Source organism: Patagioenas fasciata, chromosome 7 (genome assembly GCF_037038585.1).
Source record: "Patagioenas fasciata isolate bPatFas1 chromosome 7, bPatFas1.hap1, whole genome shotgun sequence".
Taxonomy (NCBI): Eukaryota; Metazoa; Chordata; class Aves; order Columbiformes; family Columbidae; genus Patagioenas; species Patagioenas fasciata.
This window is the reverse complement of record NC_092526.1, coordinates 21,609,925-21,637,174: the sequence shown is the minus strand read 5'-3', so window position 1 is coordinate 21,637,174 and position 27,250 is coordinate 21,609,925. Positions and strand designations below refer to the sequence as shown.

Genomic DNA, 27,250 nt, shown 5'->3' with positions numbered 1-27,250 from the left:
CTAAATCTGTCTCAGCCACATTTCAAATCCTCACTTCTGAAGGAGACAACAGTTCATAGCTGTCCATCTACCACTTCTCCTCCTGCTAGATGTGCCTTTCATCACTTGACTGCTCTCAGACTGCAGGGCTTGACCTTGTCAGCAGGAAATTTTCCACTAGAGCAAAACAAAATGACACTTACTGTATCGTAGCAGTCTGTTACTACTTATGCAATGGATTTTGAAAAGTAATAATTTACTTTAGAAACTGGTTGACTAAAACAGTTTATGTGTGTTTAATGCATGAAATGAACTGAGTCAGTAAAAACATCTGTCAGGCATCTCAGCTTCTACCTAGATTTCAGAGAAAGCAGAGTTTGGCACAGAGAATAAAAGAGAATATCAGATGCAATTCTTTTTTCTTTGCTCAGAATATGGCTGAGAGCTGCACATGTTTATTGTCATGATTATTCATTTGAGTTTCCCAATGAATTAATTTCAGCTGCATACATTTTAGCTCTTCTGTGTGTAATTCGCATGAATGTTCTGGCAACAAACATACTGGCAGGAATGTTTGCTCAAATAGTCTGTTTAAATAAGCACTGAAGAATATACATATAAAACAATACTCTTTTACATGTAATTGCATGTCTTCATGAAGAAGCTAGTTGGAGGAGAAAAACTTAACAAATCAAAAACCAGCAACATACCATGCAGGCAAAGTCTTCCCTAATAGCCAAAACAGTAAATGCTTACAACAGACTATTCAACAAGAAGCCACAGAGAATGAACTACTGGCTGAAATTAGGCTATGAATACATCTGCACAAAGAATGCATCTGCAAAATCAAATTCTATCTGTAGGCAACTTCCAAAAAGGAACAGAAAGACAAGGTCAACAAGAAACAGTTCCGTAGTTGTATATAAGCTATGTGATAGGAAATAGAGAAAGGAAATTGCACCAAGATAATTTCAGGGCTGATTCTCTACTGTCTTATGTAGTATATAAAAATATGTATAATATTTTACCACTTTATCAAATATATTAAAATATTTTAAGGTAATGGGGAACAGACGCCATTTTGCTATGATATGTCTGCTAACTGCATACACTTGAGTTTTTTTATCTACTGCCACACTTAAAAGACTAGTTATCTATACGGATTTGGTACGGTCTTAGACACAAACAGCTCTCTGCTTTTCAGACACAGGTAATGTAACGAAGCTAACACTATCACTAGCCACTCACTACTCAGTTCAACCCTGGCACAAATCTGTTTAAGTCTGATATTTAAACCCTAGGATGCATTTGACTTTTACCAGTTCATATATCTGTTAGAAATGAATTAGCAATGAATAACTACTATACATCTATATAAGGGCAGAGTCACTACCCCAGTATGTTCTGACACTGTCACAAATCATGAGACAGTGTGATAGGAATAACATTAAAATATCTTGTCCTCATAGCACAACATACTTTCCCCATGGAATTAATACGTTTTATCGGATGATACAAACAAAATGCCAGGACATTAACCTTTTACTAGCAGTGTAGCCCAGGGGTCAGTACTGAGTCCTGTCCCATTCAGCATCTTTAATAACCTGGATGATGTAGTAGAGTGCACGCACAGCAAGTTTGCTCGTGTTCCAACGTGGGAAGAGCGGCTGCTGCACCAGAGGGTTGTGCTGCTGTCCAGAGGGATGGAAGCTCAGGAGGCTGGAGAAATGGGCTGGCAGGAACCTCATGAAGTTCAGCAAAGGGAAGTGCAAAGATCTGTACCAGTAGATGCTGGGGGCTGACCAGCTGGAAAGCAGTTTTGCACAGAAGAACCTGAGGATCCTGGTGGGCACCAAGGTGAACATGAGCCAGCAACATGGCCTTGCAGTAAAGAAGGCCTATGGTATCCTGGGCTGCAATAGGAGAGGTGTTGCCAGCAGGCTGAGGAAAGGGATCCTTAACCCTGCTCAGCACTCCACATGTGGAGTACCGTGTCCAGTTCTGGGCTCCCCAGTACCAGAGAGACGCAAAGCTGCTGGAAAGAGTCCAGTAAAGGGTCACTAAGGTTGATGAGGGGACTGAAGCACGTCTCACATGAGGAAAGGATGACTCAGGTGGGACTGTTTAGCATAAAGAAGAGAAAGCTCAGGACAGATATTATCAATATATATAAATATATTAAAGGAGAGCAGAAAGAAGACTGACCCAGGCTCTTTTCAGTAGTGCCTGATGACAAGATTAGAGGCAATGAGCACAAACTGAAACACAGGAGGTTCCATCTGAACATCAGGAAACACTTTTTCACTGTGAGGGTGACCAAGCTCTGGTACAGGCTGTGGAATCTCCATCCTTGGAGATACTCAGGAGCCATTTGGGCATGGTTCTGGGTAGCTTTCTACAGGTGACCCAGGATGAGCAGAGCAGTTGGACAGGATGACCTCCAGATTTCTCTTCCAACCTCAGCCATTCTGTGATTCCGTGGAAGAAGAGAGAGCCAAGCACACACACTTACTGACATTTCAAAAACACATCAGTGGTTCACTTTCTGGGAAATCAGTGATCCTGAACTCTTTGGAAAAATCAAACACAGAATGGAGATTAAAAGAATTTTAACAGAAATGAAACACAGAAGTGCTTCTTGGAAATTCACTAGCTATCTAACAACATATTTAGGGACCTAAATAATTTTGAAAGTCTAGTCATATTTGACTTGTTCAAGATTATATGAAAAGTCTGTAACCTGCTGAAGTGGTCTTGCCAATCCTCAGTCACAGATCTGTATGCTTTTCCACCTACAGATAGGCTCTATCCTTGAAGTGCTTTGACATGTTTATACCAACCAAGGAGGATCCCGAGGAGCTTAAATTTCTGCTCATCAGATATTTCCACAGTACTCTTAAATGTAACGTGTCACCTTACATTTTCAATATTTGGGATTTTCTATAAAAATACAATCACAAAGTAATGAAAGTCCAATGTATCAGACAATAAAATAACATGTAAAAATCAAATTATTCCTCAGACAAGCATACATAGCTTTTACAGAACTCATGATGCCGTACCTATAACCATAGGCAGAATCTGGTCTTTTGAAGTAGTTTAGTCAGTAAAACTGTATGCTACATGGTATATCAGTATCATGTCAGTATCAGTGCAGATGGCAAAATTACAAAAAAAAGGTGGTAAAGCCAGCTGCAGTATGAAAGGCCACATTACAAAATGTTAATATTTAAATGTTACTTCTAAAAAATAGCATCCCTGCAATGGCTCTTATCTGTTCAGATGGATGAAGCTACCTGTAGTACCCCAGGTGCTGCACACTGTATACACCAAGCAAAGTGTAACCAGCATTAAAGATGAAGTGCACAGAAAGTATAAAGATAATTATACTGCCTACTTGCAAACTACTAGGAAGCTGAAGTTGTAACAGAGTAGGAGGCGGAAACACCAGGTTTGATTCTACTAGGGCCAGGTCAGCTCCTGAAGCAGTCAAGCGTCACTAAACTCAAACTAATAAGCACTCCCAAGAGCTTCAGGTCTCAACACAGTACAACACAGGTGAAGAACTACACCATTTGATGAGAACTCACAGGCACAACTCCGTCCCACTCCTGGCTATTTAACAGGAATTAATGAAGCATAAAAATTTTTAATGAAATTTCTTTTAATACTCAGTTTTCATGGGTTAGAAAATGAAATAACCATTTCTTATCACCGATCAATTTTAATACAGGTGCCTTCTACTGCTTTCAGAAGAGCAACACTCGACTGATACGGACATGAGAGAAGAATTTGGTTCAGTTTCTGCTAGTGTCAGCTGTCAGCGTAACCTAGAAAATTGATTTTAATTTACCACCTTCCTGAAACACAGTATCTTTGCAAGATGACCCAAAGTCCTCATTTTACACTGGTATATACACCCACCCTTTCCAGACGATAATGTACAATCTTTATCTCTTCCACACTACTTTTCATAACCATTACTTTTCAAAATTTCAAATCACTGCTACTTTAAGAGATCGTACTGATCTGATGTAACACTTCTCACAAGGTAACATCATTTGAAGAATTTATGGACCTATTTCCCTTTACAAAGCTTGAGTGTAGTGGTATTTGAGAATCTTTTACTTTGTAATATTTTGCCCAAACAGACACTCCTAAGTAGTGGCAGCAGATGGAAGAGGTTAAAAGTATCAACTCCCAAATTACCAACTTTGCTAGACCACCTTCCCTTCTTAATTTAGACCCTTCTGTTGGAGATTTGAAAATATATTCTAGACAGATGACAAGTTAACAGAATCATTTCATGGTTCAGTGTCTTCGCAGTATGATTTATCTCTATCTCTAGGCATTGGAGGTCCCTTTTCAGAAGATTTATGAGTTAGATCCAAGAATTCATTTTGATGAGGAAGAATGTGTGCATCACTGCAAAACAGGACATAAACGTTTGGTTCCTTCTCATTGGCAGTTTTAAGAATATGGTCTCACATGTGTGGTATCACAACTGTTTCCAAGACACTGCACATTCGGATAATAAAATGTTCATGAATTACAGAGGTTTTTTAAAATTTGCAGTGGTCCATGAACATGTATCACTGCACATTCATTCAATAAAATGCTAATGAATGAAAAGAGGTTTTAAAAATTTGCGATCGTCCATGAACTTGCGGTCCCTTCCAAATCTACATAATACATACAGAAATAAGACCCAGAAGCCTAGTGCCTAATGAAACATTGACTCAAAATTTAATTGCCATTTTCTTCGTCACTTTTGCTATCAGATATTTGCTGCAGACACTACATTTTCTCTAGGACTAGAAAACCGGTTAACCACTGGAAGACGCTTAAGCATGTGGCCCATGGCTCAGGCTATATTATCAAAAGTTTGAAGTTAATACTTACACACCCTTTCCTAAATTGCTTGGCATCCATGATCCTGCTGTGGAACACTTGTCAGCTTCTCAGGGGAGTGCAGCACAGTGGGATCACCTATTTTTCATGCCCAACTTGAGACGTGTTGAATTCTGACAGTTCACTTGCCCTCTGGAAATCAGCTATTTTGTTGAGATAAATTCAAGCCTTAATCACATTTTATGTTGTTTGACTCAATGAAAGGAAACCTTTTTACTGTTCTGTTCAAACAGAGAATTCTGGTAGCTGCAAGACAGAATTCTAGATATGAGAAACAGTGTGTCTGATTCAGGATAAGGACCAACAATGTCAGATCACCACAGCACGTATGTAACCTACTTCACACCTCAGGCAGTTTGTAGTTACAGTTTAAAATACAATAAAAATGGAGGACGGGGAGCAACACACATGCTTGCAGTTTTTCAACTAATGCTTTTTATCTAACAGAAGCATTTATGGGCCTTTCACTAGAACCTTCATATTAAAATCCTTATGCTGAACAACATGGGGGAAGAGAATTGCTAAGAAGAAAGGATAGGTCATGTTCTTTATTTAGAAAGGCACAGAAATCAGACAAGACAGGTGCTGCTCATGTTAAGGAGGTGAAGGAGACAAAGAAAGAGACAAGATTAAGGCTTTGTTATCTAAAATGTCCTGTTAAGAACTATCTTCAAACAGAACACACACAGGATTCTGATTAAAGACAAAATTATTCGAATCTTCTTCCAGCAATGCTGAAAGGACAGAGATGTGAAAATCATGAAATAAAACCAGAAAAATACAGAGATAGGAACCTCAGAGCACTAATGGAGAATGCAAAAATCAAACATCTTAGCACAATCAGAACTTTCCCTATTATGACCTTCTGCCTTACAGACAAGGCTCTGATCTTTTTTGACAGTTCACAGGGCTATCACTACAAGTTAAGTCATTTCTATCTAAATTCTAGCTTGCACAGAGCAGTATGACTGGGAAAATCCTAATTTCAACAGTCTTCCAATGACATCTATGGCTAGGACGGGATAGAGAGAATGTTCATGGCAACTGGAATGTTTTATTGTGAGGTGTGTTGTTTTCTGTTTATGTCCTCCCAAGAGCGGAATGTAAAATATCTCAAATAGAAATTATGAAGATAGACCTGGATTTAAATGGGCTTCCTCTTCCAGAAATGTCACAGGATCCAAACATCGTGAGGTCCTATGATACATCCACAGACAGACTTCCTTTGAGACTGAGCTATTCAACCAGGAGCTTAGTCCATTTCTGGTTCAAGTTAAATAATTCAGATGTGGACCTGTATTAGTTGGAGGTGGCAAATTCAACAGAAGTCTTCAGTTTAGGAATGAAATTTTCATCCACCCAGAGAGTTTCCTGGGGACTGAAATCTTGACTATGCTTTGCTGAATATTTAATATTTTTAAGCAGTGTCACTCTAACCTTCCCTTCCATTGTTATAACTGCTGTACAGAAAGTATAGAGAAGCATAATTTCTTACCTACTGTAAGAATATTTAGACTCTGTAACTAGTATCATCTGAATTTAATACCTAATTTCCTTCTTGTTTAGAGAACCCAGTGTATGATGTTTGGCTACTCTTAGCTTTCCCCATTTTCCTGCTTACATTAGTACATAAAAGCAGTAAAAGTCTGTTCTTTGACTTGAGTTCTACACAAAACAACATCTCCAAAGATCTTGGGGGTATGTAACTGCTATGACTGTTAGTACAAAATCATTCCTTCAACGGTTGATTCAAACTCTATAAAGTCAAAGTAAACACTCACTGACTTCAATTACATTAATTTAAGACTAAGGCCTAGCTCCACAGCTCACTAAGTTGAAACTCAATGCCAAGGCTAACGGCACAATTACTGGCTGTCTCCAGAAAAAAGCCAATTACTAAACTGCCATAGAATCTTAACTACCTTGTTCCCTACTTGAGAATGGAAGAATTCTATGGAAAGACACAGAGATTTCTCTATCTAGCTTTGGCAATTTCCACATTACTAACATTTTTAAGTACAGTCATGAGAACAGATTATTCAGTGCTTGATAACAAAACTTGGAAACTACCGCAAAGTTTTCTGCTAATGTAAAGAAATCAGCAGCACACAGAACAGACTGGTCGAGCACACAGAAGGCAATAGAAATAGAAAGATATGGATCAACTTTACTAAAGAATGTAAGGGAACAAAGAAATAATTCCTGATGACTCTCTGCCTGAGTTACGTCCAAGTGCCAGTTACTGTGAATAGCAGTTTTACGTCTTCTTCAAATTAAAGCAAAACCAGCCCAGTCAACAAAAATTATCCTTGGAGAATACATACAGAAATCAGATATATGCATTAAATCAAGAGCCCGTTGCATTTATTGCTCATTATTTGCATTAGGCTTTTACACTTCCAGATAACTTGATTGTAGGGTACCACAAGCACACCATAATTATGCAACATGCTTTGGTGTCATTTGGTAGCAGTGCATTTAGTACATTTAAAAATAGCTGGAAGCTGATTTGTCAGTTTCACATCAAACCACAAGAAACTGCAGCTGAAAGAGCTGTTATCAATAAATTAAACTATGTATGTCTGTCAGAAATTAGAGTACAGGTACCTACACAAGGCTATCGTGGTTCCCAACCCAGGTCTTGAAACTCCAGAATCGGGAGTGAATAACTTAGCATTCATAGCTCCACTGTAGTCCAATATTAATGTGGCTTGAATGGCAAATTACAGTTGTGAGATAATTTCAGAAACTGTCAACCTCCTGCTAGTTTCCAGGTGAAAGCAAAACCTAGCTGAACAAGTTCTGTCTCGCTATACCCCTCTCAGTAGCAGAAAGCTGCAGACTTCACTTGAGAGCAGTGCTGTCACCATCCATGAACTGAGGGCAGTTAGCTGAGTGAGCCCTTCCTCCATCTCACCAGATGAACTGAATTACATCTTAATTTAAACGATGGGTGGAGCAGAGCCTGCTTGCAGGGAAAGCTCAGGCAGGTGGCCTCCTACAGAAAGCAGCAGGTGCTACTGGTTACCAACCCTCAGCTGAAACAAGAATTTGAGCTGCATGAATATGCTGCCTCTCATTCACTCCACCTTAACCTAAGCTGTTTGACTGCAGGTATCAGCAGAGCTATTTTAAGATGTGAAGATCCCTGTGCACAGCATGAATGAGAATGACCCTGGAGATGTGACAACGGCAGTCTCAGTTAAAAAACTTTTTGAGTCTAATTGTAGTCTTACTGAGCCAAAAACGAGGGCTGAGAACTTCGGCTCAACTGCATGGTGGATGCAGAGAAAGTCCTGGGCAAGAAACTGAGAAGAAATAGTGAAAAAGAAAGAAAAAGGCGGAAAAAAATCAGCAGCAGGGTTACTTTTCTTTTGATTGGACTTAAAATGACATTAAGTCATGTGGCGAAGTAAACCAGGTATTTACTGTACCTTTCCTCTTCTCATAAGGCAGCCAAGGATTACTGAAGAAGGCTAGCAAGTGGCACACAAAAGGAGAGAGTTCTTCCAACAAAATACAGCTACCCTGTAGGCTTGCTTGCTTCTAGATGTTATAGTAGCTGAGAATTTGTATTGGATAAATTCAGAGACGATAACCATGGATACTAACTACCCGAAAATGGCTTAACATTTGCATTTATAACTTCAAACACAGATATTATCATGAAAGCAGAAATTGTAAAGTTGCTAGATCCCTGAGCCCAGAGGATTTTGAAAATCAGAAGGTGAGGTGCAATGCTTCTCCACATCACCGCTTGAGCACTCAATAGCCAGTGCTTGGAAGAACCACTTTCAACCTTAAAAGAGCCCAGCCTCAACACTCACGTTGAAAGTGCTGTTTAAAATGTGTAAATTGCAGCACCAATATCAGTAACTGCACTAAGATTACTTCTAAACTGTTAAACTACTACAAGAGGGGAAGGCACTTTTTGGTCATATTTTCTACTCCTCTGAGTTGTCTTCAAACTAGTACCAGGAGAGAATCTCCGTCTCCTATATGCCAGGTCCTTGTGTCATCCAGCACTAATCATAGTCCATTTTATCTAATACGAATGTGCAATGACAAGCAGCAGAGTTATAGCTCAGAAAATGCAAAGGAGAGGGAAATCTCTTCACTTAAAAATTGCTACCGTTCTATTTAGCAAATGTGCCCATTATTTAATTAATCAGATAGATACTTCACTTTTGTTTTCCTACGTCATACAAAGACACAACAGCAAATAGGGAAAGACGTAAACTATAGATAGAAATCAAAGCCTCTACATGCTCTATTCTATGCATCTTCCTATACCTTGCTGTTACTTTTGGTATGATTTCTGTTCTTTTAAACTGTTTTGAGCGTTGATCAAATTTATTGATACTGCTTCAGTAGTCTGAAGCCTACCTTGATGCCTTAATTGTCAGGACCTGTTTTACACTTGTGCAAAGGCAACAAGACTAACCACTGTTTCGGTATGAATCATACTGGAAAGAGTGGTGGCAGCTCATGTCTGAGCTGGGTAGAAGGAGATAACTATATGACACAGAACTCAGGACAACTGTATCTGCATATAAATAGACTTCATCAGAAATGCAAATTGCAATCAGAGGAAATTTTAAAAGCCTATGATAACTGTGCAGATAACAAAAGGTCAAACATTTGTATTGCTGAAGGTTTTAAATTGTCATCAGTCAGTGGCAATTCTTTCCTTATGAGCAAAATGTGGAAAAGACAAGTATATGCCAGTCTAATCAATGACAGACAAATTCTTTCTGTATTTTTTCTACTATTACAACTGTTCTGTTGTTAAACTCTGTTTTATACTGTCAATCTCAACTTACTCGGGAAGACTCAACAAAATGAAACCAAAATGAAACTAAAAACCAACAGTAGGAAATAATACAGCTAATTTACATGACTATACATAGAGGGGATTTCTATCTCTTTTTCATATCCATGTATGACAATTCAAATATCTTAACATTTTAACATCCTCGAGTAAATGAAAAAATAAATTATTACTACAGATTGCTGAAATTGCCAGACTGCTTCATAGCATTGGCAAAATTGTGTTGTTTTCTTCCACAGTAAAACAAGCCTAAAACTGTAGAGGAATAACATTCAAAAATGTTATTCAGCAGTGACAAATGATGGCTTCTTCCTCTTTTGCAACAAATGTTTTCATCAATAGTACCTAAGAAAAGTACTTTTGAAGAGAGGTACCTTGATACTATATGATTTTATATTTTAAGACAAGAATAAAATAAATATATAAATCTTCATCGTTTCAAGGCACTCTAAATATAAATTACTGTAGAAGTCAAGCTGAAAAATAAAATTCTTTAACATTGCAGCTTTTTAATATATTTCCCTAAGAGAGATTCTTAGGATTTGAAGCACAAATGTTTACCAAATATTTCTTTCTCCTTTGACCAGTTTGTCTTTGAAGAAACCAGTGAGTGAAGAGAGCCATCTAGTGCCATACCTTGGAATTTTAAAAAGTGTTTTCACTGGATGCATGTCAAATAAAGGAGGGTCTCCATCCCCCAGTTCAATAGCTGTTATTCCCAAGGACCATACGTCACATCGAGCATCATACGAGTAGTCATACTGCTGTTCACAAGCAATGACCTATCAGAAAAAAGCAGAGAAAACAATGCTTTAGCCTAATGTACAATTCACACCATCCTAGCATGACATGCAAGTACTTTTTGAGTCGTGTCTAAAATCCTACATAGCTTTCAAATCCATATCTTTGCCTGTATATCCCAGTTAGGAAAAGGCCGACAAAAATGTAACAGCAAATTAGAACTTCTCACAGGTTTGTTTTTTTAAAAAAATTCTCCCTCTTTTTCTAAAATACATTAAGCTCCATGAAATGCTTCATATATCTATACAAAGGACATCACTCTGCTAAATTATTTTTTTAGAAATCACTTCTTACACAAACCTATTACCATAGCAGAGAACCCTGTTGATGTTATTCTTATTAACTGCTATGACTATTCATGAGGACAGACTGATTTGCACAGCTGTTTTTTAGATAAGAATATCCCATCAGTCATTTCTGCCCCCTTTTTTTTTTTCAGTTTGTCTCTACTAGATTTGAGTAGTTTTAAAAAAAATCTTAATTAACATTCCATGTACCTTGTCTAAGAAAAACTGAAGTTGGCAGGAATCTCTGCTGAGACATCAGCAGCGTTTTACATCACGAACTTGATGCACACTTCTGGCTAACCCACTGTTTGCATTCTAATCATAAGGTAACTATTCATCTAAGCTGGAAGCAATTCTGTACCTAAATGTGAGATGCAGACTAAAGTTTAAATTTAGCCATCACCTTTGCAAAGGGATGAGCAAAAAGTCACAGCTTAACTGTCTTTTACTCTATCATGATTTGGAATCCTGTTTCAATTTTGCCTTCCCGAATCTTATCGATTAGACCAACTGCTTTGAAAATTTGACAGATCTCGACATATTGCTAGTATCAGCTTCCATGATTTTTCTCCTAGTTTTAAGTATTGTTACTAATTCATAATTAAGATAAAGAGAACTTCTGACAGCATGTCCTAGGGTGGTTGTATTTATGTTCTAGACGATATTATTTTTTTTTTTTTTTTTACTTCTGTATTAGTTCTGAGTACTTGTGTTAGGGCTTCAGTTTGGGACAAGGCTTTGCAGAGGTACCCATGTGCAAGTCAGCATCCCAGGTATTTGCTGGCAGAGAGCCACTGGCAGCCTGCTGTAAGAAAAGCTTTCCCAGACAAGTTGCAGATTCCAGCTTAACCTCTTGGTTACTTTCTCCATAAGCTGCACCTAACAGAGGGGGTTCCTGTCTCTGGTAGAGATTCTGTCCAACACAGGCCTGTAGGACCTGTCCATCTCTTACTCTGGGACTCATGACTCCATCATACAGCACTCATCATTTACTTTGTCAGAAATCAGGGGTGTTGAACATACTAGTTAAAATAATACTGAAATGTTTGTTGGTTTGTTTTTTTTGGTTTGTTGGGGTTTTTTTTTTGGCAGTACAGTTGGACATCAGTTAATTACTTTGCTATATAGTAATAGTTCTTTTCCTAGAGCAAATCAGTTTAACAAGCTACACTAAAATTATACGAGCATCAAAGGGGTTTGCACTCAGAATGGATAGGGAAAAAAAGTATACTGCAACTGCTGTTTCAAAAAAGAGAAAAGTCTTTGAGATTTTCTCGGCTTCACAATGTATTACCTACCAAACAAAGAGAAAGGAATCTACAACGCATCTTAGTATGTCTTTGCTCCACAGCTAACAGCTACACCTCCAGTAAATACTGTACTATGGCAAAATACTTGTACTCTAATCAAGGGGAATTAAATACCATCAGATTCTCCTCGATTCTAATATCAAAGCCTGCAGCTATTCTTTTACAAAAAATACTCCCCTTAATCTGCATTCTCTTTGTTTACAAAAATTCAGCCAGTGGACCATGCAACCCAGTATATTTTGGACAGCTTGACTATAGTGAGATCAGCCTCATAGAAAACGTATTAATACAAAATGAACCGCTTTTCTGACACTGAGTATACAGCCATGTATATGAACTTATCTACCACTTAGAGAAACACATATGCCACTAATTTTATTTTTTAAAGCAAGAATCAGATATTCAGTGTCTTCTTCAAAGAAAGGTGCTCTTTGGCACTTTGCTTTTATATATTGGCTAGCAGACAACACTCTACCTTGAAATCTGAAGAATTCTCTGAAGTTCTCTCAGTCACAGTTTACAAACTGAGTCCTTAGGAGTGCCCTAGTCCTGCTTTGTATTGCAACTCCATGCAGAGCAAAAGTGTCTAAAAGCCAAATACAAAAAGGAAAGATGCCATTGACTTCTCTTTTATTATGCTCCTGTCTCTATCAGGAACTCAGAGACACTCATTTTTTGGAAACAGCTGTCTTTTTTGGTTGCACTTCTGGAGCTGACAGTGCCTCTCAGCACTGCTGATGCTTGCTCTGCCCAGCAGGGCATGAAGACAGAGAGCCCAGAAGAAATGATCTGAAACTGCAGAAAATGCTACTTCCTTTCTCTACCTTTTGCAACAACATCACCACATCTGTACTTATTTTATATTCAGCAAAATCTTTCCCTGCTTGTGCAAGCAAAAGAGAAGACACAGTTTGCTTTGCTGAAAACAGTATATTAATGCTAAAGCTTCAGGGGTGATGTAGTTAATCTTGAAATTTGCCAGCCAACACCAAGGGAATAAGTACCAAGTCTCTCACTTCAGCATAGACTGGTTACGTGCACACAGTGGCCCAGGTTGCTAAGGAGACAGGCTGTCACCTTCTGTATTAGTTGTAATTTCATCACAATTTCAAGCCCAGCCATACTGCCATGGGATGGAAAGCAACTAAACATCACACAGAAACAGACAACGTGATGCTAGTTGTCAACATTAACTGTGCTGAGGGTGACACTGGGACAGGGTGAGGATGGGGGGAATTCACTGGTCTAGCAAAGCCTGCACACAAACATATCAGTCACACTAACTGGAGGGAATTTAGAAAAGTCAGTCATCAGGCTCTCTGTGTGATTTATCACATCTACAGAAACACAAAACTTCACAGAGATACACAAGATGATTCACACCATGACAAGAAGACTTTATATTCAGGGATATAGTTCTACTTGTTCTGAAATCAATGCAAAGATTTCTTTGAACTTCAGCAAGACTGTAAGTAGAACACAGGTGGACTTACAAGAGGAAAAACAGGCAATATGGAGAAGTAGCTGCTACATGTACAGTGGTCGTACTGACTCGTGCGCAGAAAGGAAGGTATACATGTTTAGCTGAAGCAAAATACATCAAACCCTTTTAAGTCTACCCAAAATTATTGAAAGTGAAATTACTGTCATTTTGCCTGAGTATCTACAGTGCACGTACAAAGTATAGCTGCAAGCATAGGCAATACCGATAACAGCAGTACAGATGTGCTACCTGGAGACGACTGCTGCACAATTAGCGCTGGTGACCTGCCCGCAGAAAGGAGTCCGGAGGTAAAAAGGCTGATGCTCTTGAAGCCAGGCAGTGCTGTACTCGGCTGACGTAGCTAAGCAGCTTATGAGGTGTGCGAGCACAATGCTGAAAAGCACTACGTATGTGAAATGAATGTGGCACAGAATTGTTACCCTTGCTCCAAGGAGAACAAAATTGCTAGCTATGCAAGTCAAATGAAACAAACCAACTGAACTTCTGTGCTCCACCTGACACTATGTAATCCAACTTAATTTATCTACATAGGAAATATAAGATTAAATATTGTTCTAAGTCCTATGCACTGAAAAAAAAAATCATGATAGCATTTAGCAGCACTGGGGATACTGAATTATCGAGCCCAAAGTGATACCTTTCTATCTCTATCCCTCCCTCGCTTCCTCTTTCCCTCTCTGGCTCCCCTCAAGCACATTCACATAATTCTAAAAAGGGCAAATTTGTGATTGAAATTGGTTCCATATTCCCCCATTTTCTTATTTGGATTTCAGTTCCTTATTTATTATCATCATAGAAATTTTTCCACAGTGTATCAGAAAATAATTATATTGTTAGAAATGTTTCCAAAATACAAAGTAATGAATATTTTAAATAATTCTTATGAGTAATTATCACAATTAATGCTGATTGATTGAAAATTAATTATCTATCAAGTTGTCAATTGTGTTCTAACAGCTGTGAGTAATCAATTTTTATTTTTATTTTTTAACTCACACAAGTGAAATATTCCTGAGACCATTAGACTGCTACGGCAGCAGGCTACACTTTTAGGGAAACAGAATACCTTTTATTACACCAAATGATACAGTGAGGAAAAACAGATAAGCTTTTGAGTACACAAATGTATTTTGCTTTATACCACGAGATCATCACAGCTTCAACATTTCTAATACTAATGTCATTGACACATTTTGTTTCTGACCCACAGATTTACTCCTCAGCAGTAAGGATATACACTACACACCTCACATAGATTTGTAAATGGTGTTTCACAAATAAACTGAAAACTCAGAAGCAACTCCAGCTTCATTAGTAAACACACTTCATGTAGGGATCTCTACTGTTTTTTGTTGTTGTTGGCTTGTTTGGAGGCTTTTGGTTGGTTGTTGTTTTGTTTGTTCATTCATTCATTCGTTTATTTTGTCACCCTACATGGAAGTTTTACAACCCTTCCATAGCTACTGTTCAGGTTAGAACAAAACAGAAGCATCTGCAGCCCCTTCACATCCCTTCACAAGATTCTGGCCATGTTATCAAGGCACTGAGGTTCCCTCCAGCTGCAACCTCCTTTCCAGCCCCTCCTGCCATGCCAGCCCCTCCTGCCATGCCAGCCCATGCGGAGGGCAGGTCTCCTGCAGGCCAGGGAGGAGGTGGTGTGTTCTGCCAGAGCCAGCTCTGCAGGGAGAGCTCACTGCTGCTGTCCTGCTGTGCTCTCTGCCTCTCTTGTGTGCCTGCTGTTTCCTTCACAGAAACCCCTGTATTCCAATTCAGCTTTCTGAATTCCACTGGACTTTAAACAACTTCAGTGTAACTCCTTACTACTGCAGCTGCTTAAAGCTTGGGTGTGAGAACCATAGAAAATTAAGAAAGGGGGGAGGGAAAAAAAAAAAAAACAGGACAGAAAGTGCCATTGCTTTTATTTCTTTATTCAATTCCTAAAGATCTGTGTTCCCAAAAAAGATAACGTTGTTTAAATCATGCCATTGAACTCTCAGAAGGTGGCATCTCAGAGTCACAGGCATTTTAGTCATTCGTGTTTATTTAGAGACCTAATTCTATCCCACATTCTGCCCCTGACCTGGTTGTTTGTCTTTAAGCACGTCATTTCACCTCTGTCTCCCTCAGTTTTTCCACACAGTCTTGCCCTATCTCTTTAGAGCAACGGTTCCCACTCTCCTTCCTCCACCTTCCCATCCTTACTTTGGTAATTCCTCTCCAGCAACTCTGTACCTATTTCCCATCTGTACCACAGGACTGCACCAAACCCAGTGCTGTTTTTCGAAAGGACAGCTAATATTAAAAAAAAATAACTTCCAACCCACCATGGTGTCCCACTGCTTTAACCTCCTGAAAGCAGGGATGTCATTTCAAAATGTATGCCAAACAGACAATACCTTCGCAGACTAGGGGGCTAATATACTGTCATAAATATAGTAACGTTAAATGACAAGCAAATGTTCAAATCACAACATAACAAAAATCCGCGTTACGGATTATTTATTCCTATCATTCTTTATCTTTACCATTTATTGCATTTATTCTATTTACCCAATCAATGTGTGGGATTTTCAAGTATTTCACTATTAATTAATCATGATGCCAGACTCACACAAATTCTGTAAAAGCAGCAGAAGTTTTCTCGATTCCCATCTGTGAAGTTTCTTCCTAAGAACAATCAGTTATTTTTTGTAAATTCTGTTTTCAATATTATCTCATTTACTGTAATTCACATGGTAATAAAAAAAACCTGTAGTAAGAGCTAATTCAGTGGTCTATTTTATCATTAGCTGTAAGAGAATAGTTACTACACCTTAATAGAAGATGTTAGAAGGAAATATTTTCAAAATTTTCCTTATTAGAAAAGGTATGTAGTTCATTATGTTTCTTTATCACAAAATATGGACATTGTTTCACTGTACAACTGTTTTTAAATGGCTTTCAGGCAGAAAAATAAGTGTATATACATTCTTGAAATCTACATCCTGTTTATACTAAGTGGTGGATTCATAGTTCATTATAAAACAGCATTTACAAAATTCCATTCTTAGCTGGCATTTAAAAGCATAGTGAAAACGTGCATAGCAGAAGAGCTAATTTTAGCTAATAAGGAATTAAAGTGAGGAGACCTAGAGCTATTAACAGGATGCTGATGTCGAGTCCCATGATGTAAGCAAGGGGCTGGCAAATAAGCAAATGTGACAAAATGGGAATATATTCAATTGTTTCAAGGGAATGTATCACTGTACATGTTTAGAGTTACCTGAAAACATAAGCCCAGATTAGTGATGGGGTTATCTTTTCTATGCTTTTTCCAACTCAGTATTTAACTGTACATGAAATGTATTTACTGTTTAATGGATTTTTTGTACATTTTTCATGTCTTCTACAACAGAGAGTTAAATAAGAGAAATCAGCTCAATCTAACAAAAGGAGGATGTTTTTTTGACGAAATTCTAAGACCTGAATGCAGTCCTTACTGTAGTGAATATTGACTTCAGTGGAAAACCTGCTGTGAGTCTTTGCAAAATTAGATTTTTCCTTTTATATATTTTTAAACTATATTAATGCAAATGACTTTTTGGGGCGCCTTTTTTACCAGTTCAGTTGATTTTTCTTTACATTGTGCAGAGACACGCCTTTGTACTGAAACAATGCAAATATTATTCATTGTTTCAAGATCAGACTTATTGCACACACGTATGATCAAAGTTTAAAAAAATACAAAGAAATATTGGAAAAATAAAGACAATTTAAACTAGTCAACTATTTATTCTGATGCTCAGACGTGCTGAATTTTATCCCAGGAAGTACACCTGGATTCAGCAGTGGGAAGGAAAAAAATCTATTACCACTGGGGCAGTCTTACTGATCATTAATTACTTCGTCTTGGCAGGATGGTAACAAATATCTGAAATACAGAGTTCACACAGTTTTAAATATATTGTGACATATAAAATCCCTCTGAAATCAAGAACAAAGCAGAGACAAGATTCTACCTCTGGTTAACTCATTATTACAGAACTCATATGACACCTTTACCAATGCCTCAGCCTTTCCTACTGTCATGTGTCATACTTCAACATACGATTCTTCAAAGAATCAGCTATTTTTGAATTATGTTCCTTTTAAAACATAAATATCCATGCAGCATTGGTTTTTTTTAGCAGTTATCAGTAAAATATAACAGCATATTCCACGTGGTTTTAAATTACCTTCAGCATCTTTCCAGTTCTGACTTCAAGTATCTTTTTCTATTTCTGTTCTTTAAAACTAGATTTGGGCCAAAGAAAACATGTACCGATTCTAACTGAGCTTGTTTCAAGAGTCAAGTTTCCAGCTAGCTCATGATAATATAATTACATTTGGGAAAAAAAAAAACAAACTGCAATTCTATGTAAACTAGATTTTGTTCATTTCTGCACTGGAGGTTGAAAACAAGACATGTTAATTTTTAGAACTAGAGATATAAATGCAGTTCGGTTCAAAAGTTACAAATCTGATTCCTCCTGCTAACCTTCAACACAATTTGTTTCAGCATAGTAGAAGTGGATTTTCGGTAATGTAAGTGTTTGGCAGAAGGCAGCTTTAAACATCCACTATACTTAAACTATCCTGCCTTATTTCTCTTTTTTTGGTAGGACTGTATTCAGTGTTCCAGTTTCTGCATGTCTATATTTTTAAGTGTGAGACAATGCTAATTAGGTTAAATAGCAATGATTGACTTTCAGTGAGTTTGCTTTAAAGCTGCTCTCAAACTGACTCATCCTTACCAAGTTCCTCTGTTCCTTCCACATAGCCTAGTTTTTCCCTGTATTTTCATTTTTCAGCAAAATTTTTGTTAATCACATGCTCTGTTCAAAGCAAATACTCAAGGACAAATCTTGTTGATTTGTTCTGCTGCTGCTAAACAAGCCTCACAGTCATCACAAAAAAAAGAGCCCTCTAAGATATCTGAGTCACTCAAAAACTGTTAACCTACCGCTTTTCACGCTGCCAGTAAGAACACTGCGCTGAACAGAACACCTTACACCACTCTCAGTCACTGTTATTTTCCTATGAATTTTTGCTATCGCAAATACCAGGCCATATAAGCCCTTTGATACATTTTGCAAACTTCATCTTGGAATACGATGGATTTCCTCATTATACAGACTCATCCTGATGCAGGCTGATGTAGTGATTCTAGTTTACAGCATATTTGTCTCCCGCTTATATTCAGTTATTCCTGTCTGTCAGCTTGCATAATCTTACACCATTCTTCTCCAGGCTTTATTTTCCTGGGGTTTACCCTGGAAGGTATTCCCTGTCATCTTTATTTCATAAGGTTCATTTCTCCGAAACACTCCAGTTGTCTCTTCCTCCAAGGCAAGCTTTTTCATTCCCCCTCTCCACTTCCCCTTCAGATTAAATCCATCTTTCTCACCCTTAGATACGATGAGGTCCCATGATTGCCTTATGCATTGATTGAGGGTCCTATGTTTCACACATAGATAGTAAAAGTCCAATTAAAAATAAATAAATAAATTCATAGTCTTCATGACTTCTGTTTCTCTGATTAGCAACACTTCTGTCCAGTTACTTTATGGTATTTTGGGGTTTGACATAGATTCTACTCTATGACAAAACCTTTAGGCAGCAAGATTTTTGCAAGCTTTAGGTGCTTTTCTAGTTTTTACTGATCTCACCACAGTCTCACCTAGAAAACACTGTTCCTAATAAGCTGTTACCCAAGCAGAGTTTTTTGTCTTATTGAAGTCCTAATCTTCCATCTTTCACATAAAAAATTGTCTGCACATTTTAAAAATACCAGAAAGATCTTCCCAGAAGTGAGGTACATTGCACTTCACACATCAGTGGAAATATGTCATTTATATGAACACAAAGAAAGCAATTGCAGTGACTTGAGCACAAGTGTTATGCAACTTGTCATTGAAAAGCCATTTCAGCAACAGCATAACAGGTATGTGAACATCTTACAGCTGCTTTGCAGATTGGTGCAGCTATGAAGCCTGATCAGTGTGGCTCACACAGGCATGCAAATGTGATATGACTTATTATGCTTATGGTACTGGCTTTGACAAATCTTTTCAAAACAGGAAGCATTCAAAGCTACTTTTGTTCCTGTTTTGATGTGCTATGCACATAACATACCTTGGTTACATGTGTGTTGTACTGTCAGGTCAAAATCTTTCAGATCAAAATCTCTCCTTATTTCTTTGGCTTTTTACCTCAAGAATTAATATTTTCAAGCAGGATGAGAACACAAATTGGGTATGATTACTGCCTTTGATGGCAATTATTCAAGCAAAACGGTACCATAAAAATCACTCCTAATAATTTGAGTTCAAGAAAATACTTCACAATATATCCATTATGTCTAGAGGAATATTTTATAAAGGTTTCAGAATGTCTCCAACCAAGGTGATTCCATAAATAATGCTTGCACAATGGTTTCTAAGCTATCTTGTGTCTCCTTTGTGACGTAAACTGGTTGTTATGGAGATGGTAAAATATCAACTATTCTTTGTGAGACTGTGCAAGATCAATTTTGGATCCGTTACAGCAGCTTCTTTTCTCTGCTTAGCTATAATCAGCCTTCCTTAGCAACAGAAATAACATATTAAAAAAAAAAAGTATAAAATCTTTTAAACCACATTTACATAATTTTAACTGTTTGGCATACAGAAATAGACCTGTGTGCATTTGTAACAAATGCAAATTCCATCCTGAATTTCCCAAAATTCAAATAAGTCTAATGGCCTTCAACAAAAATGAGGCTACTACTGTTATGAAGGTTTAACAATTTACAAATAAACAGATCACTCCCTTTTCATTCTCTATTTTTTAACTTCATGATCTATACATTACAAAATTGGGTTTTGTTTCTTAAAGCAGAGAGGGCAAAGATTAACTTCTTTCACCCTAAATTTAGAGCAAGTACATAATGGACTTTTGTTCCAACAGTGTGTTAAAACTTTCTAGAGCTTCATGATATAGAAGGAAAAGGGTTATGTCTGCAGAATAGTATGTAAAAGTATGGTCTAAGATACTTGGCTAGGCTGCCTGTAGATTATTTTCCCCCATTTTTAATCCATGCAAATCCTTGTGTCTAAGTGCCCAGGTCCCCAGTCTATGATTAAGGCTAAAGAACACATAGCTGAGTCAGGGTTTTGCAAAGTCCTGTAGCAAGACTTTCTGTGGGAATTCCTCTTTCTCCTCCCAGTCTGTATTTAGAGGCACAGACAAACACATCAAAACATACAGTATTTGATTGGAAAGTCATAAAACTTTCAAGGATGCTCTCATTATATGCAGATTATCTGTACTTTTCTGGAAACACTACAGAAAATAAAGAAGATTGTTAGAAATAAATTTTGTATATTCTAATAGTACATTCATTTTTCTCAACAGGGACCTTGATGCAAAGTAGAACAACAGCCATAGGGCAGGGAAGAAAATACATCTTTTCTCCTGCTATGTGGAAGTGGCAACAAAGTGTGCTTGGCAATGAATGGAGACAACCCAGATAGGAATGTTTGCCTACCTCAGGTGCCATCCAAAAGGGCGTTCCCACTGAGGTGTTTCTACGCAGCCGTGTGCTGGTGAGCTGGGCTGAAACACCTGCAATGAAATAGATTCAAAAAACTTGGCTTCAAATTCATTCTGTCATTTCAGTCAGTTTATTTCAAGTATCTGGAAAACAAACCCCGAGCCTGCGAGTACAGCTGCAGAATGCCTGGCCAAAGTAGGTGCAGCATTTGTATTGAATTCTTTGTTTGATTAATTTCAGCTTGCTGTTTTCCTTCAGAATTGCTGAGAATTTTTTGTGTGTGTGTGAATGACTCTCAGTTTGAAGCACTTTCATTCAAAATAAAAAATTCAATTGGCACCTAAATATCACAGACGTCTTCCTGCTGTTTTCATGAGTATAAAAAGGAACTATTCAAATTACAACTTGACTTTAAAACTTCTCTTTCAGTAGTTTACTTCCTGAACACTGCTGACAGGAAGCTTCTTCGCTAGAGATTTTGCAGAGACTCCTGCTTAAATCTTTCCCTAATGAAAAAAGCACAGAAGCTCAAGCTCACACTGCAGCTTGTACTTAAGGAGTTAAGCACATGCTTAAAACAAAGCCTGTGCTTCAGTGCGTTCTGACTGGGGCTGGAATACTGACGCACAGCTGAAAAGAGGAAGAACTAGAAAGGTATCAAACAACATTAACAAATCAGAATGAACTTCTAACAACAAATCTTATTCTGTGCTTTGGTCAACAAATAATTGAACTGTAGAGTTCAGAAGCATTGCAGTAATTTGACACAAAACCAATATTGACTTAAAAACATATTTCACCTTAACATTGCTTAAAAACAAAAACCATAGTGGTCTGCTCCTATGGCATTACCCAGAGACAAAACCGAGCAGAAACATAATACACATTGCCTGATGCCAATAAATAAGACATTGGACTCATAATTCCTAAGTTAAATAATTTGATTGCTCCAAAACTCAATTCCATATTTATTTTTCAGTGTGATTGCAAGCCTTCAATGATTTCCTGAGTACCACTGTGAAACAGTTAATGGCAAGGAGCTACAGCAAGCCACTGTGCATTTAACCCTGATCTCTCTCCAGCTAGTTTAATTTGTAGCTGCTGTCTACGGATATTCCAAAACAGGGCAGAATACCAAAGAGCCGAGAGGGAGACAGCGGGAGAGCATGTGCATGAATGAATGATAAGTTGCAGACATTTTGGGTCAACTTACACTGTGACCAACATTTATTCAAATATATCATGCTGTCAAGAGCAGCTGAAGAAAGAAATGTGTGTTACATTGAAAAAGCAAGTTGTAAAATCATGTAATAAAGGCAAAAAAAAAGGCGCCTCAATTAAGGATATCTGTATAATCCTATCTGTGATCCAATATCCATATGTAGAGCCTTGAATATAAAGTTTTTGTTTTTTTTTTCTTCAAGATTCTGTCTCATTTTGTGGATATTTAATATATTTATTTATTTTATATTTAATATATTTATTTATTTTAAAATATTTAATATTTTTTTTTATCCCCATCAATCTGATTTCTAATTACTTATTTAGTATATCCAACCCTATGCTAAATTTAAAATTATTATTTTCTTTTTCTTTTGTCATGTTTCCTTCCCTCCTCATCAAGCAATAAATCTCCTTAACATTCCTGCAAAATGGGAGAGGATTATTAGTTCCAGGGATTAGCCTAAAAATATCCAAAGCCTCCACTCTTTTGGGGTGCTTAATTGGAGATCTTTCAGCTTTCAGGCACTTCACATGCCTCAAGTAGAGCTGTAATAGACCTCAGCTGCAGTTCAAGAACACACAGCTCTTCTGCAAAGGAGGACAAGATCATTCAGACTGGCTGTCAGGAAAATGAGGAAAAGAGTGGCCACTTCTAAAATGTTTGACGCAAATGACCTGCCAAGATCACAGAGAAACACTGACAAGAGTCATCTCAAATTTGATGTCATTTAACTGTCTCAACTGTGAGTTCTTTCTCTTCCTAAGCTCCTTGTGTTTTTCACTATATATCTTCCACTTTCTGCAACAAATAAGACAAATAGTTGTACGAACAATATGACCTGTGACTCAGTCCTAATTCGTTCCAAGGGTCCCTTCTGTGACTATGGTAGTGGGTTAGACGGGAAAAATAGCAACTTAATGAAAGCTGGGTGCTTGATGCTTCTTTAGTCAGGAAATCCATGCATATGTGGGCACTTCTTGGCATTTCCTAACTGTTAAGTGGTAGGAAACAGTCAAGATTTAACTCATTTCTATTTTGGAGATAGTAATATTTGTCATAAAATCCTAGTGTTACTCTTGTAACTGAAAAAGTACGAAAAAATCCCTAAAACCTAAATGTGGAATCACGGAGTCCCATGGGACACCAGATTCTCAGTTACTTTGCATTGGAGTTGCAGCACACAGATCTGCCTTTGGAAGCTCCAAGCTGAGCTCCTGCTGCAGCACAGGCCTTTGATACATCTGAGAAACATTTTCCTATGGGGAGAAATGCCAACTTTTCTCAGAATGGAGTAGTTACAAACAAAGATCATACTGCCAAAATTACCCCAAATAAGAAGGCAAATAAGAAGGGATCTTTCTCCTCTGTACTAGGTCAGGGACTCACTCCAAGTTTTCCTTCAGGCCATATGTTTCTCCCAGCACTATTTTAATCATTGGCTTTGCCATTCAACATAATGAATTTCTGTCCCTAGAAGACACTAAAGAGTTTCCCACCTTAGTTTAGCATCTTCAATAGATTTTTATGCTAATTTTATAATACCACAACAACATCACTATTACATTTTTTCCACTGCATACATTTAATGGTTTTAAGTTTTTTAAAAAATATTACTATTTTCAGATTTTTTTGGCACATCACGTTACACTACTCTCATTTTGTGAACATTTTTCTTTACCTTCATGCACTGCTAAACAAACATCTGTTATTCACACAACACTACTCTCTGTGGTGATTACCACAGGCATCATATAGTTTCATTAATAAATCACATTACTAATAATCTGTTTCTGTTACCTTTATTAAAATTGTCCATTCCATTGTATACAAATCTGAGGGACTAAGGCATTTCTCTATTTTTCTAAGTGCATGTTTAAAGGGGAAGAAAAAGTCCTGAAATTAGTTTAATTCTTTTGCCAAGTCCCCTTCTATCTACCTAGCAACCTATCAATCTATCTGTCTCTCTATCTCCCCTGTTTCTTATGATGTTTCCAGAGCAGTAATGCTCAAATCTAAAAGCAATAATCACAAATTAAATGGATGCTGGGTTTTGGACCCATGGGACCATTTAACCTTCTGCTCTAAGGGAAAAATTCGCTTAAGGCTAGCAAAAACGATTTCAGAGAGAAGAATGTTTCCTTTTCATATGCAAAAGTTCTCTAAATTTAAATGAGGAGAACAACTGCCTTGAAACTGACGTTGCTTGTGAAATGCAAAAGAGCTTTGTAAATAAAATGGTACCTTCAGAATTATTTTAAATTATTAAATTACTATGTTTAAGTTTCTAAGTCAAAAGTCTACTACTGATTTTTGTTAGAATTTTTATTCTTGCTCTATAAGGTTCCTCTTCCATTTTTTCTTGTTAAAATAATGAAATATCCTTCTGCAAAACTCTTTCACTATGGCACTCTGCATTCCCAGGGGAAAGCAAACAGATGCCTTTGGCTAAACTGCACACAATAAGAAAACAAATGGGAAGGGGTCATTACCAAAGTCAACGAGCTTGACTCCACCTTCTGTTGTCAGGAGAATGTTGTTCCCTTTCACATCACGATGAATGATCCGGTTATTGTGTAAATGCTGAAGGCCCTACATACCAGTAACAAAAATAAGTTTATTCCCTTAGTTAAAGACAATTACCCTATTATTAGGGAATGTAATGAAGACAATCTGCCCGTACTCTATAGAAACATCTGTCCACCGGATTACATGCTTGATACAAGCCCTGCTGCTAGAATAGCCCACATAATATTGTCAACATTACCATACTTCATAAATGGAAAATGTATGTATGAGATGAGTAAATTGCACCCTCTGCTGTCATTACAAGCCCAATGAATATCCTTACCAAGAGAGCACCATATAAGATGTATGAGATTATAGCTTCATCCAAGCGTTGGCCACACTTCAGCAGGCTTTTGACAAGCTCTGTGACAGAACCTCCATTGCACAGCTGGGAAGGGGGGAGTTGCAAGGGGGGAAAAAAAGCAAGACAAGTCCTCAGTTACTCAATATACTCGTTTATGCTGTAAACACCTACTGTGCAAAACTGCACTACAACACAAGACTGGGAACAACTAGATTTTTACCCTGCAATTACTTATGTTGTCATCCCACCTTAGAATATATTTTATTAGCAATGTTAATAATAAATCACAGCAGCTTGGGTGGGGGGGAAGGAAATGAAAACTGAAGATTAAGAATTATAATTTGTAAAATGTAGCTAAAAATAAAAATGTTATGAACAGGACTGTATTTTGTTGTTAAAAGAGGATTTATACATATAATTTACATTATTTGAGTATTTTCATGATAATACCTGCATTGTCTTTTTGGAAAACTGCTTTTGTGCAAAGAAAAGGCAAGACTGAAAAGATTGATGGTCTTGATAACTGGGAGGCAACAAATTATAGTCATTTTAAACTTTCACTCCATCAATGCTCCTGCTGGCAGGCAATATAAAGTAGACAGAAGCCATATCTCTATACTCAGATTTGATGGCATGTGCTGCCAACAACTGAGATGAAACATCCTGATCCAGAAAAGCAGCTTCTTGCAAGCATTTCCCATTAAGTTTTACAACTCTCAAATAGTTTTTACAAACTGTGTGTCAGTTCAATCACTAATTTCTGTGATATGTTGGTATTTTCCTACCCCTTGCATCAAAAAATTTTACTTGACTAAAAGTTTTAGTTCATGGAAAGGACAAGTCACATGATAAACAAGAAATCCTTTATGTAAATAAGTCTTTGAAGCAAAATTTCATAACTTAAAACATTTAAGTTCTGCAGGCATTTGACTTAACTTTTCCATTCCTTAGTAGGGATTTTTATATATATAAAAATATATATAAATATATAATTTTATATTTTTATATATATATTTATATATTTTTTTTTAAAAATCAGTTAGGTGGGAGCATTCAGCTCAATATCAGTCATCGAATGTACTTACAGGAGAACTTAATCATCTAGCAAGTGCATATTTTTCTTCCTATGTTTAACCATTTGCTGACAAGCCATTAAGTCAAAGATTTTTGTTTATTGCTTTAATTTCACAAAATGTTACCTTGAGACAGGCTGTACTAAACTTATCTCTAGCCTGCAAATAAAATATAGAAATGTATACCCTCACTTAAAAAAAAATCCCAAGATGGCTGTGACTGAAAAATTATACAGACTGAGAGCTGTTGGGTAGCATATGTTAAATGAATGACTGACTGAAAATAAAAATATCCCACAAAGACTATTGAAGTGCAGAAGTGAACTGAAGCACATTCAAATGGAAAAGGAGGGAAGCTTGCTTTACAATTGTCTATGTTACACCTATCCCAGAACTGCATCTTCCTAAAAATATTTACAGTGGCAACTTTTGCTACCCTTCTTTTTCCTAGGCATTTATCAAAGTAAGATCCTGCTTATAGGGAGTAAAATGGCAAAATTGGGCCTAAAGTAAAGAAAAAAATTCCACCTTTTTATTATAAATTTTGAAAGTCACCCATCCAATGAATATAATATTTCATCAAAGACTCAGGGATCAAAGTCTGAGTACTTTGTACATTCCCTTTTACTGAAAAAAATGTCATTCATTTATAATATAAAAAGTAACTGCAAAGCACACATAAATTGGCATGTAAATTCCAAGGGAAAAATAGTTTGCCTTGTCTGGTAAATTTATTCGTATAAGGAAAACACAATTTTTTAACATCAAATTTCTGCAAAACTTTGGCTAATGTGCACCAAAAAATACGCAAAAGAAACATACTTGATTGATAAGGTCTGTACAAACACCTAACTCTCTCTAATTCCATATTCTATTTTGCTACATAGAACATGTCACAATTTTGCTTC

General features: G+C 37.2%; 1 protein-coding gene across 10 annotated transcripts in view; it reads right to left on the bottom strand.

The window, feature by feature from the left end:
* MYO3B (myosin IIIB) overlaps positions 1-27,250 on the bottom strand; it is a 237,898-nt gene that overhangs the window by 180,466 nt on the left and 30,182 nt on the right. For all 10 annotated transcript variants that reach the window (XM_071811054.1, XM_071811056.1, XM_071811057.1 and 7 more), the window contains exons 6-9: positions 25,249-25,353; positions 24,890-24,989; positions 21,170-21,246; positions 10,358-10,503 (exon numbers count right to left, since the gene is read on the bottom strand). In XM_071811054.1, coding sequence (XP_071667155.1) covers positions 10,358-10,503; positions 21,170-21,246; positions 24,890-24,989; positions 25,249-25,353 — 428 coding nt within the window. The remainder of the gene's footprint in view (positions 1-10,357; positions 10,504-21,169; positions 21,247-24,889; positions 24,990-25,248; positions 25,354-27,250) is intronic.